Source organism: Anas acuta, chromosome 8, assembly GCF_963932015.1.
Source record: "Anas acuta chromosome 8, bAnaAcu1.1, whole genome shotgun sequence".
Classification (NCBI taxonomy): domain Eukaryota; kingdom Metazoa; phylum Chordata; class Aves; order Anseriformes; family Anatidae; genus Anas; species Anas acuta.
In genome coordinates, this window is record NC_088986.1 from 30945010 (window position 1) to 30968110 (window position 23101).

The 23101-nt window shown below is 38.7% G+C and overlaps 1 protein-coding gene across 6 annotated transcripts in view; it reads left to right on the forward strand.

The window, feature by feature from the left end:
- ABCA4 (ATP binding cassette subfamily A member 4) overlaps window positions 1–23101 on the forward strand; it is a 76453-nt gene that overhangs the window by 39308 nt on the left and 14044 nt on the right. For 4 of the 6 annotated variants that reach the window (XR_011098747.1, XM_068689988.1, XM_068689983.1 and 1 more), the window contains 17 exons: window positions 364–568; window positions 2481–2579; window positions 6585–6809; window positions 9383–9560; window positions 10922–11053; window positions 11785–11924; window positions 12784–12921; window positions 13518–13705; window positions 14474–14564; window positions 15139–15344; window positions 15758–15806; window positions 16343–16584; window positions 17008–17132; window positions 18488–18586; window positions 19646–19835; window positions 21509–21603; window positions 22467–22499. Coding sequence is in view for 5 of the 6 variants with exons in the window: in XM_068689988.1 (XP_068546089.1) it covers window positions 364–568; window positions 2481–2579; window positions 6585–6809; window positions 9383–9560; window positions 10922–11053; window positions 11785–11924; window positions 12784–12921; window positions 13518–13705; window positions 14474–14564; window positions 15139–15344; window positions 15758–15806; window positions 16343–16584; window positions 17008–17132; window positions 18488–18586; window positions 19646–19835; window positions 21509–21603; window positions 22467–22499 (2435 nt within the window). In the remaining variant the exon portion in view is untranslated. The remainder of the gene's footprint in view (window positions 1–363; window positions 569–2480; window positions 2580–6584; window positions 6810–9382; window positions 9561–10921; window positions 11054–11784; window positions 11925–12783; window positions 12922–13517; window positions 13706–14473; window positions 14565–15138; window positions 15345–15757; window positions 15807–16342; window positions 16585–17007; window positions 17133–18487; window positions 18587–19645; window positions 19836–21508; window positions 21604–22466; window positions 22500–23101) is intronic. The other 2 variants (XM_068689986.1, XM_068689987.1) reach the window with 2 other exon arrangements.

Below are 23101 nucleotides of genomic sequence, written 5' to 3' on the forward strand. Positions count from 1 at the left end.
ACAGGCAAAGTATACACTGCAAACTTCTAGATGAATATATAGTATTTTCTGAACAGAGACATTTATAGAAAATAAAGTATTTGAAGGATTTTTTGTTGCTAAATAAAGTGGGGCCAAGGTTGAATTCAGTCTGTTATGGCTAAATATTGCTTAGAATTGTCACCATTCAGAGGATTAGACATTCCAGTCTGATATCAAAGTGAAAGCACTTTTCCTGATTATTTTTTAGGCATTATTGAGTTTTGAAGTCCAGTCCCCAAAGGTATTTGTGTGGTTTTTTTTGTTTGTTTGTTTTTGTTTTTTGCTTGCTTTAGAAAACGTCTCTCTGTCTGAGTTCATGAGTTCATTTTTTCTTTATTCCAGAGTTTACTTTCTCAAGTAGCTTTTGGTTTTGGTACAGAATACTTGTCGCGCTATGAAGAACAAGGTCTTGGCCTACAGTGGGGTAACATCAGAACCAGTCCCTTGGAAGGAGATGAATATAGTTTTCTGTTTTCCATTAAAATGATGCTTTTTGATGCTTTTCTATATGGAATACTTTCTTGGTACCTTGATAATGTTTTTCCAGGTATGTCAATTTCTTATTCATATGAAGTAGTGGTAATTGTTGTAAGTTACATTAGTCTAGTCAGTCTCTGAGTATTTCTCTGTCAAAACCAGAGTATTTGACATTGTAGACTGTGAGTCTTACCCATTATGGCACCATGGGTTTATTAAGGACATCGACTTTTTTCCTTTTTTTTCCTTTCTCCCATTTTAGTTCTGACAATAATGGCAATGAAGGAAAGAAAAAGCAAGGTGATATACTTTCTGGTCCTGTACTTTGTACACATCACTTACTGATAGTTAATCCAAAACAATATATGTATTTTTTTTTTTTATTGTTTCACATGTATTTGAGGATATTTTGCTTCCATAATTGTTAAATGGCCTTAATTCTGCTTTGTTTGTGTCCCTTTCAAAGTGGTCTATGCTACACCAAATTAATACCATTTTGGTTTATAAGAAATGTGTCCTCCCAAAGAAGTTTAACAGAAATTATCTTATTTACTTTCAAAGCTGATATGCAGTAACTTTCATAAAAGTCACTTTTTGGACAAGCCTGTGCTGCATCCCTGTTTATTTAAACAAGGGTAGACAATGTATTATTTCCACAAACAAAGCAAGAATTAAACAACAGGAGAGAGTTCCTTTGCTCATGTTTCCAAGTCTATTTTTTTTTTAGCCAGCACTTTACACAAAAGTAATATTTCTCAGAGATTCTATTCAGCATGTTCAATTCCACTCACTGTTTGTTCTGAGTGTCTCCTTGGCTTTCTACTTCTCTGTTTCTCTGAAATTTCTTATAGCATTTCTCTCTTACACACATGTAGGCCTAGCAAACCAATGCTATAGTATTTGAACTTACTATTTGAGTTCCTTGGATAATCGCTTGAATCATATGGTTCATCTCCTGCTCAAGTTTTCTCTGCAAGAAACCACCCATTGGCACACTGCTATTTTGGCTATTTAAGCATTCTGCTCCATAGTGGAGTTCACTTGGCTTTTTGCATTCATCCTGAATGAGAAGCAGTTGTTTTAGCTACCAGCTTCAAAGGGATATAATCCAGTCTGTAACAAGTGCAAGGCAAACTGTTTATGAATTCAGACAGGGCGTTTTTGTGCATAATGGGAGTACAAGTGGTTGCCTGACATAAAGGATATTTTTGTTAAGTCAAAAATAAGCAGACACTTTCACAAAGTGTTTTTCAATGCAGAAAAAATGACCATCTATCAGTGAGCATCACAAATTTCCATTGCTTATCACTATGCAATATCCACTTGCAAATCAGTATAATCCAAGAAAACAGTATGGACTGTCACTGACTCAAGTCTGGTCCAACAAGAATGGATAATGTTATCATACTTTCTTTTTTCAAAACAGAGTTAGCCTGTGACCAAAAAAGGCCCATTTCTGTTTAAGAAAAGATCTGCTTTTTTCCTGGTCTCATTTTTCCTGGAAGGCTATGTGCTAAAAGAACAGCTAGAGTCTCTTTTCTCATTGCAAGTTGAGAGTTCAGGCCCAATGCCTCAACTGTCAAGTAGTCATTTAAAGAAAATTATTGAGTGAGGCTGGGATCCCATCTTAAGCAATCAGGATGTTCCTTGGCAGCTGCTGGTTTGTTGATTGGTTTCATTGTCCCCAGGTAGAGAGTAGCTTCACTCTGTAATTAAACCACATTCTACTTAAGAAAATTTAAGGTAAATCAGATTATATTTTCTGAATATTTTACTCCTGGGCTAATAATAATAATAATAATAACAATTTCAAACAAAATTTGTTCTGACAGGTGGGCAGTTTGACCTCCGATATGTAACAATATGACTACTAAGGCAACTGCAAGTGTTTGTAATTACAGTTCAGACTGTGTCTAGATGAATTTGTGCCCACTGAGGAATGTGGTTATAAAGTACATGTCACCTTCTTATTTTTCTTCTAGGGGACTATGGGCTACCACAGCCTTGGTATTTCCCTTTGCAGGAATCTTACTGGTTTGGCTCTAGAAACCCAAAAGCTGAAAAAACAGCAACTATTGATGGTGAGTTCTTTCAAAACTTTGATATTTAGAAATAACTTCAAAACCACTGATCTGCTTAGAGGTGACTGCGTAACATTTTCATTACATGAGCTGCTGCAAAGATTAGGGACAGACATATACTGGGAATCTCAGCAGGTGCCTTTGAACTTGGAGTGGCCTGCTATTATTGGAGTTGCTAGAAGTGAGTCACTGTTCCATCTTAGAGCCTTTAAATCATGGGTTAACAAGCACCATCAAACTCCCACTCTCTAACACCTTTTGAGACATTCAAGGAGTTCTTATTGCACAACATGGCATTCGTAAAATGAGTCAAAATGAGATACAGTGTTGATCTTATTTACACTGAGGATCCCCTTTTCTAAAGGCCTTTCCCCTTTCTGAACCTAATTCTTTTCTAATTCAGACTAATTTAACTGTTTCCTTTGGGTTTGTAAGCAAGATCAAAATTGATGACACCATTGGACTGACTAGAGTAAGTGCAGAAATCTTGCTTTTGTATAATTTTGTCTGTGTATTGATAGTAGAGTAGTTAAGCACATCATGTGGGTGATTGTATTTAAATTGGAATTAATGCATAATGATGATTAACGTCTGGAGTAGAGGCTTGCTGAAGGTAGTGTTTTGAAACCTGTCTTAGTTTTACAAGTAACAGCAAAACCAATCAAAATGACAGATAAGGAAATCATTTCTTCAGTCTGTTTATTACCACCCTTACCCTTCATCAGCTCAGACTGCTGACAAGGCAGTCTCATTTCAGGATGATGCTTTTTGACCAGAAGGGAGTTAATCCTTTCTGTGAACATGCTGAATAATACATCCACTGCTCACATCTTTTGATCAGGAAAGAGGAAGCTATAACATTGTTTTCTTTGAAGAGGCTTTGTCTTATGGTGCATTCTGAAAGAATGAGCAGGTTTTCCTTTAGGCTAGCTGTGAGAGTATTCAGAATGTTAGAGGCTTGTCTAAATATTACGGAGCCTGGTAATCTGCTTTTGCTTTGCAATTGCTACCCACCCAATTGAAATGTGTGTAGGAAGGAGGAGGAAAGAGCCAAAGGAGGACTTGGAATATGTTTATAGATGAATGAGGAATTCCTGAAGGCACAGATAAGATGTCAGTCACTACATCTCAGTGACTTTCTTTGGAATTTGGGCACCAGAGCTCCTTTGAGTATCTCAGATTTGGAGCACACTTGCTTATAGGATTTTGATATATTCTAGTTACTTAATTTAACCTAAATTTAGTAAAAACAAAATCTATTTTCTGGTTATCTTAATGGCTCCTAAGTTCTGTGTTCTTTAATGTATTTCCAGTACAAGGGGGACACATGATTTTTTAGGCATGAAAATGCCAAAACATTCAGTTGCTCAGGTAGGTCATCAACAGAAGAGCCAATGGCTTCTGCTTTTTGCTGGCTTATTGCTAGCTTTTAATAGTATTTTTCGTATTGCTTAGATAAAACATTTTGCTTAAGTGAAACCAAGAGTTTATTTTGTGAGTGAATTTATATCAGATATCTGAGCTGATCTAATAGTTCACTGTTGAGAAAAAAAGGCACAAATTTTCAGTCCTTTCTGCAGTTGAGGTCTGTTGAGGCTAGCCTGGGTACCTGGTTGGGTTATAAGGTAGATCCTTCTTGGAAGCCAAGTACATGAAGGACAAGGTAATAAGAAATAACAAGCATGAATGTACTGAGAGCAAATCATGCCTAACCAATTTGATTTTCTTCTGTAATGAGATGACTGGATCACTGGACAAGAGGAGAGTGTTGGATGCCATCTAACTTGTCTTTAGCAAGGCCTTACAGCATGTATTTCTGTAGTATTCTGATAGCCAAATTAGTGAGATACAGGCTGCCTGAGTGAACAACAAAGGGGTTGAAAACTGACTAGACTTTAGAATGTGATGAATAGCACAAAGCCTAAATAGGAACCAGTTATTAGTGACATCCTTGGTACTAACATTGGGGTCAATACTGTATCATTTCTTTAAGAATTTGAGTGATGGAATAGAGTGCACCCTGAGCAAGTTTGTGGAAGATAACAAATTGGAGGGAACAGTGGGGTGCAAGACAATTGTTCAGGTGGGCCATGACAGGCTATAGAAATGACTTTACAGAAATTGTACAGAGTTCAACAAAAGTAAATGCATAATACTGTATCTGGGATGGAGTAACCCCGTGTGACAGTACAGGCAGTCCACCACCTGGCTGGTAGGCAGCTTTGTAGGAAAGGCCTGGTGGACAGCATGTTGATCATGAGCTGTCATGATCGTGAACAAGTGTGCTCATGTAGCCAAGAAGACCAACTGCATCCCGAACTATATTAGCAAGAGTGTAGCCACACTTTCAGGTGTAGTGATCATTCCATTCTAGTCAGCTCTTGTGAGACTGTATCTGGAGTACGATGTTGTCCAGTTTGGGCATTCCCAGTGAAAATGAGACATTGAGTTAATGGAGGGAGCTCAGCAAAGAGTCACCAAGTTGATGAAGAACTGGAGCATATGACAAATGAGGAGATGCTGAGAGAGCTGGATCTGCTCAGCCTTAAGAGAGAAGGCTAAGAGAGGGTCAAACTTCTCAGAAGTACCCAGTGGGAGGATGAGAGGCAATAGATATAAGCTGGAAAACTGGAATTCTGATTCAACATAAGAAAAAAAAATCTTTACTATGAAGGTAAAGATACTGTAACAGGTTGCCCAGAGAGGTTGTGAAATCTCTATTCTTTGAAAAAGTCAATCTGCTATAATTTGGCCTTACTTTTATGGTTGAACTGTAGGCATTTGGAAGTCTCTTCTGATCTAAATTATTCCATGAGTATCTCAGCTAGCCTCAGAGCATTACTAAGAATTTGTTCTGTACTATTTCATCTTCTCTTTCACAAAACATCACCTTGGGTTTTCTCAAGCAGGGACAGTTAGAAAGGTCAACTCTGTGTGATGAATTCCTGAGGCATGTGATTCTTACCTCTTTAAAGAACTAAGACTCTTTAGTGTGCCTCAGCTTACATAAACAGCTGTAGAACTTCTCTCAACTCCTATCTTTTCCTTCAAGGGCAATACTAAGCATTTTCTTCATTAGTCATAGTTCACTAATGTGTTTGGAAGGAAATGGGATAAGAAAATGTCAGATAATGAAAATGCAAGACTGAAAAATAAAACTAAACTGGTAAATCATGCAGGTACTTTTAAAATTTAGTTTTATTGGTGTACTTTTTTATCCCTCATTTTGCCATTTTAAGTGACTAGATACATTTGTTGCTTATGTAGTTATTTGTGTCCCTGGTAACTTTATGCAGCTCTATGTTCTAGAATTTCTCATAGCAGAAAATTATGGTGAAATTCCACAACAAAATTAAGTCCCAGGCTATTTGATAATGGTAGTGACATTCTAGGCTACCAGCATGAATCTGTTGTGTATATTTTCTTCAGGATCCCTCTTCTTTACACCATGGTTCTTGCTACTCCTAGTGATTTTGTATGACTCTTCTTTTGTGTCAATAAGGTCTGAGAACAAGTTGGAAAGCCAGAAATTCTTGTGTTAACACCAACTCATTCACTCTGGACTGGAGCTAGCCTCTTAACCTAAGTAGCAGCTTGCTTTTCATTTAATCTTCTCATTGGGTTTTCTTCTTCTCAGTCCCTGTAAGTCTGTGAAACACTTCTATAACTTTTCTCTTAGTGTGGTGAAGAATTTAGTCTGGAGCTTCATGGACAAAATATAAATATATAGAACATATACATTGTGTTAGTAAGGACCTTCTACTCTTGAGTCTATAATTGCAAAATTGTCAGTCTTCTTCAGTAAATATCTGTTTCTGACATGGTGAAGCAGATTTTAATATAGATGACCTCAAGTGCTGTGTTCTTAACCTGAGTAAAGCACTTTGATTAATGCTCTTGCAGAGCTCGAGGCTTAGGACTACGTCCTTTTCCTCAATGCACCTCTAAAGATAAGAGGAAAATAAATTTTGTTTGACTAAATGTTGTTTACTTTTTTATATATAGAAAACAGTCCACAGTCAGAATGCTGTGTGGATCAGAAGGCCATGGAAGGGGAAAAAAATGAAAGCAGAACAAAGAAATCTGAAGAACCTGAAAAGCCAGAAGAAAAGAGTGACAACCAGGGGGAGAAGGATGGTAAAAACAAACAATGTAAACACAAACGAGAAAAAGAACCCGGCGAGCAGGGGATGCCTATGACAGATGTCCAGGACAAAGATGAAATGAATAGTAAGGAGAGAGAGCAATCTGAGTATTTCTCAGATACTGTACTTACAGTACTTCATAACAAAGTAAACATAGGAATGATTGCAGTTATTAAAGAGGTTGGCATGCAACTGCCAGAGCTAAGTTTAGGAGAGGCACTGATTCTCCCAGCTACCCTCCTACTGATTTGTCTACATTCAAGATCACTCAGAATATTTTAGACAATACCCATAAAAGACATGCCTTTCAGGAGAGCTCTGTAATTTGGTGTGTGTGGGGGTTGTTTGTTTTTGTTTTGTTTTGTTCTTTATGGTGGAAATGCAGGCTGTCTCTGTAACAAGTTAGTGTACTTGCTAAGGGGAAACCTCTGAGAGACATACATTGACTTCCTAGGATTAAACAGAGCCATGACTTTAATATAAATACTTATGCTAAGAAGAATGCTGTTCCCTTCTGCCCCCCTTTCTTTGCCTGTCTTCATTGTGTTTTGCATCTGTGGGGATAGGTTTGTTTCAAAGGGATTTATCTGATGTGCTATGTGTCTGTCTGTAGCCTCTTCTGATGCTGACATTAGCCACCACCTAAGAATTCCTGAATGACCTGTCTTGTTTTCAAGTGCCAGTGTCCTCTTTTGTGGGAAGCCAGAGGACTTTTCTGCATGTGATGCTCAGAGGAATGATGTGGATTCTGTAGCAAAAGTAACTGCTATAGACATCTCTCTTGAGAAGCTGGAGATAAAAGTGGGGTCATCAGAGCGCCTCACATAGGCACTGAAAGCATGCATTCAGGATGAATAGAAACAGGGCAGGACTTCAAAAGAAACAAGACAGGCAGAGGGCAAAGGTTACTTCAGCCAATCTTCTTTTAGTACTGCCTTATCTTTGTGGTGCTGTACTCAGTTCCAGCTGTTATGTGCCCAGAGAAGAAGGGCTTTGCCTGTCACTGCACAAAGAAGCCTTCCTTCCTTTTCAGCCAGCCATGCAGAAACTGGGAAGTGGGTAGAGAAGTCAAGAGTAGAGCTGGTATAGTCGAACGATACTTTCTAAAATGGCTTCGTGTTAGCGGTGGTGCTTCTTGTAAGAGTGCTGGGATAGGAAATGGTTCTAATGGCTTAACTTCAGTGCAGTCCAACATTAGTACCAGTTCACAGAGCAGGGCAGACACAGCATAAAGCCTAACTGCTTGGTATGCTTTAAGCAGAGCTTTCACCAAAGGCCTCATTCACATCCCCTATAAATGCTGCCACCTCTGAAGAAAGCCCTAATGGTCCAAAATTTCATTGTGGGAATAAGATCAGAATAGAGAAATGGCCCACCCCAATAAAGGGAGCTCACCCCCCCACCAGTGCATGTCAGGTGATGCTAGGCAGATACTGGGGGGGGAGATCATCAGAGCATTTACCTCAGAAATTGTCAGTGAGCCTTGCAGGCAAATACGAACTGAGCTAATGATACGTATAAAAAATGGGATGGTACCTCAATTGCCTGTATATGCAGAACTCTCTAGCCTTCATCTCAACTTCTGAGAATACGGGGAAGTCTGTATTTGCCCCAGTAAGGCAAAAGTCTAGATTCCTTTAAAAAAAAAAAAAAGAAAAAAAAAAAAAAAGTTTGTTATGAGCATCATTTTATTTCAAATAAAGCTCCCCCATCTAGATGAGTTATTTCAGCTGCTCTGTAGTATACGCAGCTCTCTCATGTTCAACATATTTGGGACTTTTTCCCAAGCATTGTGTGTAACGACAGTCTTAAAAGTCACTGATGGAGGTGGGGCTGGTTTCACCCAGATGGCATTGGCTGCTCTCCACACAGGCCTGATGGGTACTGAACGATTTAAGTGAACTGCAATTGCAAAACAGGCCTCCCTACAAAGCCTTAAGTATTCTGTGTAAACAAAAGTGGACAGGGTCTTTAGTTTAAATTTCTCAACTCCCATAATTCACATTGCCCAAGGGCTTAATTTACTTCAAAGGAAGTTTGTTTTGTCTAGAAGCTGATGCAATAAAAATTCCTGATGGTGCTATTTACAATAATGCATTTTTAATCCTGAGGGAAAGCCATCCCATGTAGTGTTCCTGTTAGGTAATGCCTAAATTTTGAGCTGGCCTCAGCAAGGGGGTAAATTTCACCTACCAGGATTAAAGGCAAATGTTGTTTTTTTTAAAGCATCATGGTAAAAGTATGCACAGCTGGGCAGATGATTTGAATGGCAGATTTCAGCCTGGCTGGAAAGGCAACATGCTGCTTGTTTAATGTAATCTCAGCCTATCTAAGTATCTACAGACAACAGTGCCAAATAATCTTCAAGCTACACAGTGAAAACAGAAAGCCTGTTCAGCTCCACCTAATCTAGTGAGATATATCTCCACAGACCATTACAATTCTGGGCTCTCTTCTGCCATTCATAGCTGGGTGAATCTGGACAAATTGCACTGCAGTTAGGAACCTTGCTTCAGTTAACTACTGGTGTGACTGGAGAATCTGGCCCTGGCATGTTTTACTGGGTATATACACTTCCTGATGTGTCATCATCATCAAAGTTGGGATCAACACATATTCCTATATTCTTTTCTCATTCTTAATTTCTTGCCTTTCAAGTAAATACCTTCTGTGAACCTGAGCCAACAGGATTGATTCCAGGAGTATGTGTTCAGAACCTGGTGAAGATTTTTGCGAACAGGCCCAAGCCAGCAGTAGATGGGATGAATATTACTTTTTATGAGGGCCAGATCACAGCATTTCTTGGTCACAATGGAGCAGGAAAGACAACCACCATGTAAGTCTGTATTTTAAAGAAGCAAATCCAGAGCAGTGTTCTATTGAGTCCTGAGGAGCAGCCTTCTCGTTTCACTGTTCCCTTGTTTCTCTGCCACTCTTGTGGCTAGATTGACACAACATCAAGCTTGTTCCAGACAGGGAAATGCTACCCCTAGGCAAAGAGAAGATACGCTGGTCTGGCTAAAGCTTTGAGAGTGAGGCAATTGTGACACACACTAGTGGAAGTATAGAAAGGAAGAAGCAGTTCTCTCCTCCAATACCCCAACATTAATTTCCTATGGCCAGCTCCCAAAAGTTGAGGAGTAAGAAACATCTGGCTGAAAGAGATAAGATTTGAAAACTACTACAGTCTGCATATTCCTGGTTTCTCTGTCTAAGTGGCTTTGTCAGACATGCTTTTGGTCTGTGTGCAAAGGATGCAAATTCAGACGCTCTTTAGACAAAATGGTTATGTATATTAAAGATCTATACCCAGATTAAAATGTTCCTTTAGTTATAGAACCCTAAAGTCACAGGAAGGTGGACTTAAGTATGTTTAATCTTCTTTATACAGGACTTTATTTATCATAATAAAATTAATTGGTGAACAAAACGATGAGTCTGTGAAGAGTTCACCAAATGTTGAAAGAACTGAAGTGTTTCATTACAATGTTCCCCAGCAGAACAGTTTAGGTTTTTAATTCAAAAAGACTTTTATTTCAAAAGCACTTTAAATTGCCTTTGAAAATTTTAATTGTTCCATGAAAAATGTTTGACCCCAAACAAAATTATTCTAATCTGCTGAAATGTTGTGTAAATGTATTTATTAAATGCTTGACAGTTGGACAAGATGATCTTAGAGGTCTTTTCCAAACTTGATGATTCTACAATTCCACTGATAAAAATGAAAATTTCTACTGCTTTGAAGTTTTCAGAACTGAGAAATCCATTAACCTATCCATTTGCAACCCAATATTCTGTCCCCCTTCCATTTTCCAGAAAATAAAGGTTAAGATATGAGCCAGTAGGCATGGCTAGAGACATTAAAGCACTATTGGTCCCACTGAGCTTCATTTTAGACACAGGAGTAGTGTACACTTAACAAACTACTCTGAAACAATGCAGCTGACAGAAACAGTTTTCCATTTGCAGGTCAAAACCATACAGGCAGGTTTATCAGAAGTTTTAAACATTAGCTGAGCCACAAGATTCTCACTGCAGTAGACAAGAATATGTGTACATATGCTTTTCATTAATATTGTTTCATCAAGGCCATAGTAAGAAGTCATCATGCTCCATCTAGTGGAATCATGTAAGATATGTTCCTAATCTGGCACAGAAAGATGGGTGAGTGGGCATTCCCTCATTTTATTTTCATAGGTCAATACTGACAGGCCTCTTCCCACCCACCTCTGGAACTGTGCTAATTGGTGGCCTGGATATTCAAACTCACATGGACTCCATTCGGCAACAATTAGGCATGTGCCCTCAGTACAACATCCTATTCAATCAGTAAGTATTGGTCCATACTAGCTTTAAGAACAAGAGTGCATTCTTGTCACATCCCCAAAGCCTGTGTTGTTTCTCTTGCTCTGTTCTCGGTGTACCTCTGTATCACCGAAGTACTTCTCCAACTCTTAATACTCCTATGATATAGTTGTTGTATGTCCTGGCATCATTTGTCTGGGAACAAACAAGTCTTCAAGGAAGATGGCGGTGTTCTTTGTATTGGCATTTTATGTTGCAGTATGGGTTGGCAGGAGTTCAGCCTGGGATTTCATGCACTATAATGTAGGCCACTTTTTTTTTTTTTTCCTGAAGCAGAAAAATCTGATCTGACACTGCAGTAGCAGGATATTTTTGTGCCCGTTGTGCCCTACCACTTGACAGTTGACTACCTTCTCAGATGATATCCAGATTTACTGCCATCAGTTGGTAGTCATACCAACAGTAGTCTTTCTTCCTCGATGCTGTTGCCCACATCAGTACCTGTTTTATTCCCGTAAACAGGTAGCTTGATGTCTGCTATGCCTGTTCCTTTGGTAGCAGTTTCTGATTTGAAAAGGCAAAGGAAGATCCTGTGACAGGCTGAGTGAAGTGTGTTGATACCAAACAATATCTGTGATCCAAGTTTAGGGTAAAGTACCCCCTCTTCCTTCAGCAAGATGCAAATTTATTGTTGTTTGGAAAAATTGTGCTAATTCATTTAAATTGCCTTAATGCCTTTCTGTCTGATTTCACAGCCTTACTGTAGCAGAACACATATTGTTTTACTCCCAACTGAAAGGGAGATCCAGGGATGAAGCTGAACAAGAGCTGGAAATGATGCTAGAAGACATGGGCCTCACCCATAAAAGGAATGAAGAGGCTCAGAAATTATCAGGTGCCCACAAGATTGTTCTGAGTGTTTATTTTTTCTGCTGCCTTTTCTTCATCTGTGGGTGAACAACTCAAGTATTGTTTTAGTTCCATTGTTTGAGGCTGTGTTTTGCCAAATCACTGTGCACTAGGGAGATCTTTACTCTTAAAGAGATTGCTTAATGGGACTGCACAAAAAGCTGTCAAAATCTGTCCCTGAAGCTTGTGCTTCTTATAAATGTGACAAATTCAAATATGCTTAAAAGTTGCTGTTTTTAAATGAATATATACAATTATATCCATCAACGTAACAACAACAACAAAAATGTCTATATAATTTTAAGACAAATGACATATTATACCACCATGCTGGTCCCCTGTTTGTGTCAGTACTCTAGAATACTGCATTATTTGGTAGGGGCAACTTCTTTAATTCTAAAGGTTAAAAAATGCATGCAGTGTATTTTGATATATTTCAGTTTCAGGTTCAAAAGCTGAATTGAATACAGAGTCAGGAGTTCTTACACTTTTGTCTTGAGTGCAGCTGTAGAAGTTGGCCAGTTTCACACAAGAATATGAAAAATCTCAGATCTTCGTGCTTTTTCTTTCGGCCGGAACCAGAAAATGTAACACAGAACTGAAAAATTCTAAAATAAATAAATAAATTATATATATGTATATATATAATAATTAATGAGTTGGTTTGAACTTCACAAGAAAAATGTGACTATGGATCCAACTTTGCAGAACTTTCTTTGTTTGAGGATGGGTATTGTTTTACTTGTATCAGTTTGTCTCTCTCCACCCTGAAAAACTGTGTTAATTACATCCCTACCACATGCATGATTCATCTCAGACTCCTGGGTGTCTCCATCCTCTGGTAGGTGGAATGCAAAGAAAACTCTCTGTTGCCATTGCTTTTGTTGGTGAAGCAAAAGTGGTAGTTTTGGATGAGCCCACTTCTGGAGTTGATCCGTATTCCAGGCGATCTATCTGGGATCTTCTGCTGAAGTATCGCTCAGGTAACAGGTTTGAAGGAGTAAACTGTTGTTTTTTGTTTGTTTGTTTTTAAGCCTGCAATAGATACAGCATGTGCCTGCTGTGTAAACTGTTTTATCGGAGAATGGTTTGGTTTGGAAGGGACCTTAAAGACCTTCTGATTCCAACCCCCCTGCCATGGGCAGAGATGCCTCCCACCAGACCAGCTTGCTCAAAGCCCCATCCAACCTGACCTAAAACACTTCCAGGGATGGGGCATCCACAGCTTCTCTGGGAAACCTGTTCCAGTGCTTCACCACCCTCGTAGTAAAAAATTTCTTTCTGAGATCTAATCTAAATCTACCCTTTTTTTGGTTTAAAGCTATTCCCCCTTGTCCTATCACTACACTCCCTGACAGAGTCCCTCCCCAGCTTTCCTGTAGGCCCCCTTTAGGTACTGGAAAGTTTGCATGCTGGGAATATATGCAAACAAGATTCTCTGAGCAGACGATTATGGATGCAGCAAACTGAGTGCTGGCCCTGGTGCAGAGAAAATCCTACGTTCATTGCCGAAAACTATGCACTGTTTTGAGTTCCTAAGAGAGGTCATCCCTTAAATGTTCTTACTTGTTCCTTCTAGGCAGAACCATCATCCTCTCCACCCATCACATGGATGAGGCAGACATTCTTGGAGACAGGATAGCTATCATATCTCAAGGAAAACTCTTCTGCTCAGGCTCCCCGGTATTCCTTAAGAACTGCTTTGGATCTGGCTTCTATCTCACTCTTGTTCGCAAGATGAAAAACACCAGAATTGCAAGGAATGCAGTAAGTGTGTGCTTCCCTCCTCATGAAATCTGAAAAATACATATGCGTGCACTGTACCAAGGTAGAAAGCAATCAAGCACTGCTTGAGGCTTTGTTTTCTCCATTTTGAAGTCAGTTTTGTACAATGACAGAATTTGATAACATTTCATGAAATTACATGGCTACATGAGGATCTCTGTAAAAATCTCTGATTTTATAAATATATATTCAGCAGGACAAGTGAAAATAGTAACTTGACATGAAGTCTTCAGTGGTCTGTAATTCACTTTCTTCAGTTATGTCTGTCAAAACCTTTACCTGTCAAGTTGCCTTTGTGCGTATACCAATCTTTCTGATGCCTCCTTTGCAGTATAGTTGTAAACATGGTGCTCTCTAGTACCTAGCTCAAATATTAGTTGAGTCTAATCCACAGCTAAAGCAGCATTCCACAGCTTGACAAGTACAGTTCTGGATTGTTTCTACTGTAGGAAGCACTTTCAGCCTTAGTACCAACGTGATCTGTATACTTACAGCCACTGCTGATCACATTTCCCCAGGCATTTGCATGTAATATAGAACTGACAAATATGGTTTGTGCAGGAGAATTTGTGTTGTCTATTTTACTTAATCCAGTCCTCAGATGACCTTCAGTGCAACATGTTCCAGATGCCCTTCAGATATGATGTATTTTTCACTGACTCAGAGTGTTCAAAGGCTGACAGCCTTTATACACTGTTTTGTATGTATCTGAAGCACTTTCATCTTTTATCTGTTGCTTCTCCATGCCAGTCATTTTGTAGCTGTGGATCTCAGTGCTCCTGCTCCTGTTCCAGCTGTGCACACAGGGACAAAGAAGGAACTCAAGTGCAGGAACTGGATGGTAAGAAGTGGAATGGTTCAGCATTCCAGCACATGCCTATGTCTCCTGTTGTACTGAAGTCTCACCTTACCGATCACTGCTGCTGAGGTCTGTTTTTCCAGCAGTTGTCTAACTGCATTGGATTTTAAAATGAATAAAGTTTCTTCACACTTCTGTATACCATTGCCCCTGTTTGATATATATGTGGTCTCAGTGTGCTTTGGAAGTCTACTGTGAATTTTCAACAACTCTGCACCAAAATGTGCAATTTGGTAATGAAAACTGAAGCACATCTAGAGCAAAGGAAACTGGCTTTCTCAGAAAAAGTTATTTTGGCTTTCTATGTCAAAGAAGAAATTAAGTAGATATTCCAGAAGATTTTGTTGTGCTTTATTAACAGTCCTGAATAGTTTCCTGCTACCTTGTTCCAGAACCATAATTAGTAACATGGCCCAGTCTATTACAGGTTAACTGAGATATCTTTAAGTTGCATAATAGAACAGTCCCCTTTCATATAGTACAAACAACAGCTTTTGAAATCATGCTTAGCGTGGTGAAATATTCATTCTTGGAACGCTGTTTTGACTTTTCACAGGAGATCTGAATGAGCTAGCAGAAGTAATTCATCATCATGTCCCAGAAGCAAAATTAATTGAAAACATTGGTCAAGAAATTGTTTACCTGTTGCCCAGTAAGCACTTTAAACAGCGATCTTATGCCAGTCTCTTCAGAGAACTGGAGGAAACATTGGATGACCTGGGACTTAGTAGTTTTGGAGTTTCAGACACTCCACTTGAAGAGGTAACAGACAAAATATTTGCTGGTCCTACCATCAGTCCCCAAAATGTTTTCTGAGACTGTTCTTGCTCTTAAGCATGTAACCTTACTAATTCCTACATCTCCCTCGAAACCCAGTCATGTTTGGTGTGGCACGCTCAGAAAATCATTGGAATGGGCATAGAGAAAGGCCCCAAATCTGACTGTGTGTTAGTCTTGTGGAGCATGACTCATTAGCCAGAAATCTCTCTCTGTGTCTAAGATGGATCATTTCTTTATTTTCTGAGATATTTCATAAGAGACCTCAGACTGTGTAGTAAGCAAGAGTACTGAAAAGGTATTGAAATTATTTTCCTGTTTCATTAAAGGATAGTATATAGTGTTTCTGAGGTCAGGTTAATGTTCTATTCTTTACCAGATGTGCTTGTCTCTGACAGGTTTTCCTAAAGGTCACAGCAGAAGCTAGCCCTGAAATGCAAAAAGCAGGTATAAATCCATGAATCAGTATTTGATAAACTTTTCTTGGAACTGTTTTATATTCCGAATGCCAAGTAAAGAAGAGCCTCAGAACTTTCAGTCTATGTATGGAATTCTCATCAAAATACGTTTAGTCAGTAAATACCTGATTTTAGGGCCTGACATGATGTCTGAGAAACTAGATGAAGTCAGCAGAAATATTTTTATTTTGCTTGGATCAGGTCCATAACTGTGTAAATAAAGATGTAGTGTCCATCCCCCAGATGTCAGTGGTTTTTATAGGTAGTATTGTGTTGCCTAGAAGTCCATAAACTATCTACATTAATAACTCCTGCTGAGTAAGTGTATAATCTATGTGATGCTACTGGATACAGCCACACTGTAACAATTATAATTAAAGTAATCTGGTGATGTGATATATACTTTCGATCAAATCTTGAGCTCAGTAAAACATTTGTGCTGTCTTCATGTATGGAGAATAAAGTGTCTTCTCTGCCCCTTTTCATCAGGGTAATTCCTATTATTAATTGCAATTTTTAACCTAGGAGACAATCAAGAAAATGGTTCTACTTGTGGCAAAATTTCTACTGAGAATAAAACAGCTGAAAAAACCCCTCTGGAAGCCAATGACGCTTCTCAAATGCCAGTAGGCATAGCAGGAGATCAAAATGAAGGCAAAGGGTCCCGGCAGTATAAAGGTTTTCAGCTTGTACATCAGCAGATCAAAGCACTGTTCATCAAACGGTTCCACCATGCCTCCCGCAGCCACAAGGACTTCCTAGCCCAGGTATTGACTCACTGTTGGTGTCCTTGACTCTTTCCCATAATGTTCTCAACACTGTCTTTCCTGGTAATGTCTCCATGCAAAGCAACAGAGGTGCTGCAAATAGGTAACAGGTCCCTTGCTTTTCTAATCTATGGTTCCAGCTGTTCTGTCTCTATCTTTCTGCCTGTAATCTGTCATTCTCACCAAATTCAGGATTCAATCACTACTAGCCCAGCATTTTCTTTTTAACACAGTACAGTTCTGTGACAACCAGTCTTAACTGAAAGCATTAGAAGTAAACAAGTAAGCAGAAATAGTTGGTGGTTGGGAGCTAAACCAGATCTCTGCTCCTGCTGTCCCTCCTTCATTTACATATATTATAAGCTGCGTACAATGTCACTCTGCAGCATATGTCTTAGTGTGGTGTTTTCATGTCCCCTGCAGATTGTTCTCCCTGCTAGTTTTGTGTTGCTGTCTTTAATGCTTACAGTCATTATTCCTCCATTTGGAGAATATCCTGCCTTAACCTTACACCCTTGGATCTATGGACAACAGTTTACTTTCTTCAGGTAAGAGGAATAAATCAATCTGTCATATAGACACACTTTTCTCCCTAGCATTTAGGATCATGGGGCTTACTGGGATACTGGGACTTAATGGGCTATCCTCAGTCTGTGTAGTATAAAAAAGTAGTAATTCCACTAGAATCAGCATACATCAAATAGCATGAAATTGGTGCATGTGGGGGAATACAGCTAGTAGTATGTCTAACCAGTAGTCCTCAAATACAGTGTTGTCTTTGGTACTCTTCTCCTTTTTCCTACCTGAATTCATGACCTCAGCACCTAAAAAGTTACATATCCTAACAGGAGATACAGTACAGTAAGTAAGTATCTGGTATGCCATTGCATGCCTTTATTCATAATCTTACAGAACAAGATTCAACCTATCTGTTGACCTGTGGTAGGTTTATTTATAGTTGGTACAGTAATTGTAAAGATATGGAAACAAAACAAAAGCAGAGACTCAGGTTTTGTTAATGCTGCTGCTTAGCAGTTTCTCCCCATGCTTCATCCTTTGGCTGGATCTATTTTTTTTCAGTCTACTAGCACTTTGTCTCCTTTCATTCTTCATAGAAGCTTCAGTTCTGTCCTCTTCAGATCACTGCACAATTCCTCTGTGCTCTTCAGGGCACTTGCTTCACCCTCACTTGCATCCATTATACAGCTGAGCTTTCGCACCAAGTCCAAATATGTGCAATACAGAGGAAATTTAGAAATTTCCTCCAATATGTAACTCTTAGATGAGACTGCAGCTAGCACAAAGCAACAAAACTGATGGCAGTAATAATTTTAAAGTCTTTCCTCTGAGTTTTATATTGAAAATTTACACAACGTTTTAATGTATTTTACACATAGTAATGTGTAAAACTACATCTAATATTCATACTTCTAAAACAGCAATAGCAGTATTCAGTAGTCTAGTGTTATTAGGCTATTAATTGTAGACACTTCATTACTATTAGCTACATTGTTTCTTTAGCCTCAGCAAATGTAAAACGTAGAGCATTTGAATAGATGAACATTTTTCATCTTCTAATTACTATGTGTGATAAGGCTGAGAGGGTAGAAATACATATTCAAGCCTGTTTGAAGAATATTGCCATAAGAGCATGTGAGAAGTCATAATTTAATATTAGGAGAAAAGGGCCATTGCTTTAACCTGTTAACCATCTTGGAAGGTTCTATTGGTTTTAATTTGTATGATTTTTTTTGTGCCTTTCCTTAACAAAATAATTTAATTATCAGCATAGAGAGGTGGCAGCTAGTTCTGCCATATGGGTGTCCTTCAGCAGTTGCTTATGTGTATTCTAGTACAATAATTTGACTTTTTTACTAGAGAAAATCTTATCCTATTCCCTTAGCAATGAGCGTCCAGGCAGCGAGCAGATGGTCTCCCTTACTGATGCTTTCTTGAATAAACCCGGATTTGGAAATCGCTGTTTGAAGAATCAGCCCCTTCCGTAAGTTGCCTGCTAATGTCTGTTGAACCAGATTCTACTAGAATATTACTGCTAGAACCTGAGTAGTGGAAAAAGAATGAATTGGCTTCACTTGTTGCTAGAGCCAATGCTTCAGATTGGTTATTGGCAAGAATATCTCATATTGCGTCAAAAATAACATTTGCTTAATCTCCTGGATTCTTAATCTCCTGGATTAAGAATCAGTCACAGTGCTAGATGTGAATAGCCGGTAGACAGCTCATGTAGCCTTGTATTAGGAATTAAGCTACCAGGAAATGTGTGAGTAAGGCAGTGTAATCAGACCCAAATCTTCACAGCTTCCCTGCCACTTTCCTCATGTGAGTCCCCTCAGGTTCCTCCTGTTCCCACTGGTGTGTTTTGGAAGCAACAACTTCATCAGTTGCTTGGATGGTGAAGTAGCAACAGGGCAGTCTCTATGATTCAAAATGATTCTCACTCTGAAGTAAGGATAACATTGTTAGAGCTCTTAATTTAACATCTGTTGTCCACTTCCTCTGCCTATGAGTCCTGCTTTGGAGTCATTTATTCCTGTCATGCTGTGCTTTGCCATTCCTTTTCTCTCACCTTTCTCTCGGCCATGAGAGAACCAGCAGCTTGAATCTTCTGGCTGTTTTTCCCTTGCTCTTCTCCTTTCTCCACTTTACCTGGTGCAGCAGAAACCAGGAGAAAACTTCAAATAAATAAATGAATAAATGAGAAGGTACTATAAGTAAGAAGCAAGGAGAAGGATAGTCTCCTTGTGAAGGTATATCCTCACTATGTTTTTTACCTGTGCTAATGAGTCAAACACAGTTCGTTTGTTCCTTCAGTTCCCTATCTGTAAGCTGAAGACAGTAAATTTGGGAGAGGTTTGGGGGTAGATTATACTCACGTAACTACTTTGGAGTACTTACTTACGTTTATCAAGTACCCCAAAGTGTTGCTGTTATTCAGAAGTCACAGGATAAGAGGTGAGAGGAGGGTGTCTGGTGAAAGCTCTGTGATTTTCTGGATTTGTGAGCTCTTTCTGCACAGCTAAAACACTCTTCCTCTACACAGGAACTACTCATGCAATAATATGGCAACGGCCTGGAATACCCCTGTTGTACATCCTAATCTAAGTAGCCTACTGCTGAGCCAAAAGTGGAGCTCTGAGAATCCTTCACCTTCCTGCAAGTGCAGCACTCGCAAGAAACTCACCATGCTGCCAGAATGCCCCCCAGGAGCAGGAGGCCTCCCACCACCACAGGTAGTGTCCCTGTGCTGTGGATCTTTGTAGAAAAAGTTTCATGATGAGAGCTGGAAAAGGGATTAGTGTATACATTTCTTTTGGCTGATCTTTATAGAAAGAAAGTACTAAACTAGAAAAAATGGATGTTTGTGTGCATGTGCATGAAGATGAGTAATTTAATAACAATTGGTGCTGTGAAGAGAGAAGATGAGAAATACGTTTACACCTGCTCTGATTAATGAATAATCTTAGTTGTGTACTTTATAAAATGTGTTTACTCACCTGAAGAGGAAGAGAAAATTATAGCCTGATATTATTTGCATTTTTACATGCTTTTCTAACAATTTACAGAAAACAGAACTGCAGCAACTCTCAGAGTAGTAGCTCACTGATTTACTGCCTCGTCATGAGCACTGCTCAGCTTCAGTGTTCCTGTTTGCCAGGCTTGCACACATTAGCAAAAATGGCTTAGTAAAATACAGTTTTTACACTAAGGGTACAAAGTTAATTGATCTCTGAATCCAAATCCATGATATGGACTCTTAAAAATACTAATTGTTTGCTTTTGTTTTGCTATCACTATTCACAAAAAACAAGGTAGAGTTATATTATGAGGTTATAAAATAATCTTATTCACAGCATCCAAAGTTATTTCTGATTTCCGTGTAAACCCTGTCCAAAGGACACCCGAAGTTGAATTTTCCTAATTGCATACTAGTATATTTGCGTGGAAAATTTGATCTAAAACTTCCAATCCAAGTAGGATGCAAAATCAGTTTTTGTTGTTTGTGGTGATTCTTGTCCTCTAAGGGAGATTTATTTGTTATAATATCATATTATCCAAATTATTTTGCAAGATATGATTATTTTGTTTAACTTGTCATAAAGATACAGTTTATATTTCAGTCTTCAGGGAAGCAACAGTATATAAATAACTGAGAAGTATGTTTAAAGATGAATACCTCATTTAATAAAGGCACCAGGAGGATGTGATCTTCCTGTTAATTATCTAGAATAAAGACAGACACTCTGTGTCATCCAGTATTACCTCTCTGTGGACAAATGTAGGAACTTCTGGAAAGTTCATTAGTATTGTTTTCTATACAGTAGTTCATTTTCAGGTTGCAAGCTTTGCACTCTGAAACCTTTATAAGCATATTCCACCCTAGGATGAACTCAACATGTTTGAGATTTTTGATGATTTCATTTTCATTACCAAAAAAAAAATAATAATAATAATAATTTTTGTTCAGTGTATCTAATGTGCTAGTAAAGGTGAGCATATTTGTACACATAATTTTTATTTCAACTTGCTACATCATGGAACAAAGTGAACACCTTATCTTCACTAGGCCTTCAATTTATTTGAAAGGTCTCCTTCTTTTATGTTTTTAGTGAAGAAAAAGCCTTGAGCAACCTTGGCCTTTGCAAATAACTCAGGCCAAGTTTCAGAGCGAACTGCAACTGTTTTGTGCAGACATTGCAAATTTCTGTGATTTCACTATTTCTTCTGAAATCTCAGTAAAGATGTTTGGGCTAGAAAATGAACAACCCACTCTGGTTTCAGTGATACTATTAACCTGAGCAATCGCCCTGAACTGAAGCCACTTTTACTGTTGTTTCACTGACAAACAATAGGTGTAGAGACTCTAAAGTTTACTGTGACTGATTGGGTTTTCCTTTCTTCACAGAGAGTGCAGCACAGCACAGAAATTCTTCAAGATCTGACCCACAGAAATATCTCAGATTTTCTGGTGAAAACATATCCCGTTTTGATAAAAGGAAGGTAGGCACGAACCACTCTATTTTTCACATGACATTTCGTACCTGTCCATGAAATTCTCATTTAACAGCATAACACCTGATTTGTCACAGTATTGGGTAGACTTGAGCATCATGTCCATATTCCTGATTTAAGCATAGGAGATATTCATTTTGAGGGAGTTAAATTGTTTTCATTCTACCTATTTGTATAGTCGGATTCTCCTTTATTGGTAGAGCTAAGTTTCAATGTCAATGGCATGCTCTGTTAGCAGTAACAGTGTCAATGGTGAAAACACTAGTGAACTGCAGAGATACTAGTGTGTGTCACTGAGAAACTGTAGCCACACCAACATGACCACCCGCCTGAGTTAATTATAACTTGCTTCCCAGAAACACTAAAGGGCCAAAGGACAATGTTGCATAGATGCATCTATCCTACTGTTAGCTCCAGGGCTTGTCTGAGTGTCATGCATGTTCATTAGCTGTGCAGTGTCCATAGCCTATTATTTCTGATTTGGGCCTTGCTACCTTTTCCATTCCCAGGACAGTTTTTGATATTCCCATTATATCAGCTATTTTCTGGCTACATTTTACATTTAATTGATTCCTTTTAGGACATCAGAATTGCTTCAGATGCCTATTTTAAAATCAGTTTGTTATGGATTTAGGATAGAGCCAGTATGTGTGAGCTTCCATATCTCTGTACAAGCTGGAGATGAATCATACCAGAAAATAAAAAATAAAAATAAAAAAATAAAAAGCTACCTGTGGAAACTAAAGATCCGCAAAGCATAGGAATTCACCTTTCATTTCCATCTAAGTCTGACAGTACTGTTGACTTCGGTTCAGTGCGTTAAGAGACAGGATTCTCTTTGTCTTTTTCAGCTTGAAGAGCAAATACTGGGTCAATGAGCAAAGGTAAGAAACCAATTCACAGACTGTGCTGGTAAACAAAGGAACAATGAATTTCTGTTTAACCACAGGGCCTCACATTTCTCTGGATGGACAAGAGGAATTGTGGCAGATAGCATAGAACAAAGAGATGACTGCAGTGTGAAATAGGTTGTGGGTCAGCAAGAGTTTTATAAAGACAAAGGGATTATATTTGTTTGGACTACCTCCACAAGGGTGAAGGCAAGAGACATACAATGGAACTATAACAATTTTATTACCTACACGAGTTTGACTAACAGGATCTGAGTGATGGAAAGTTAAATGCAGCGCTACATTGTGCTCTGTTTAGTGCTCTGATGCAGCTCTTTCAAAGAGCAGCAGAAAAAAATATGATCCCTCCAAAAAGAACACATGGGGAAGATGTAAACTAGACGTCCATCTACCATGTACATGGGGATAACAACTGCAACTCCTCCTCCCCACTCTGAACACGTGCAGGTAATTATAAAGCAGATTCCACTTCATGCTTGCATGGGGACATCTAACCCAAATGTGATGTCTACATTCAGAGATACTAAGTTTAGGAAGATGACATATTAGCTTGAAGAAAATACTTGGGTTTTTCA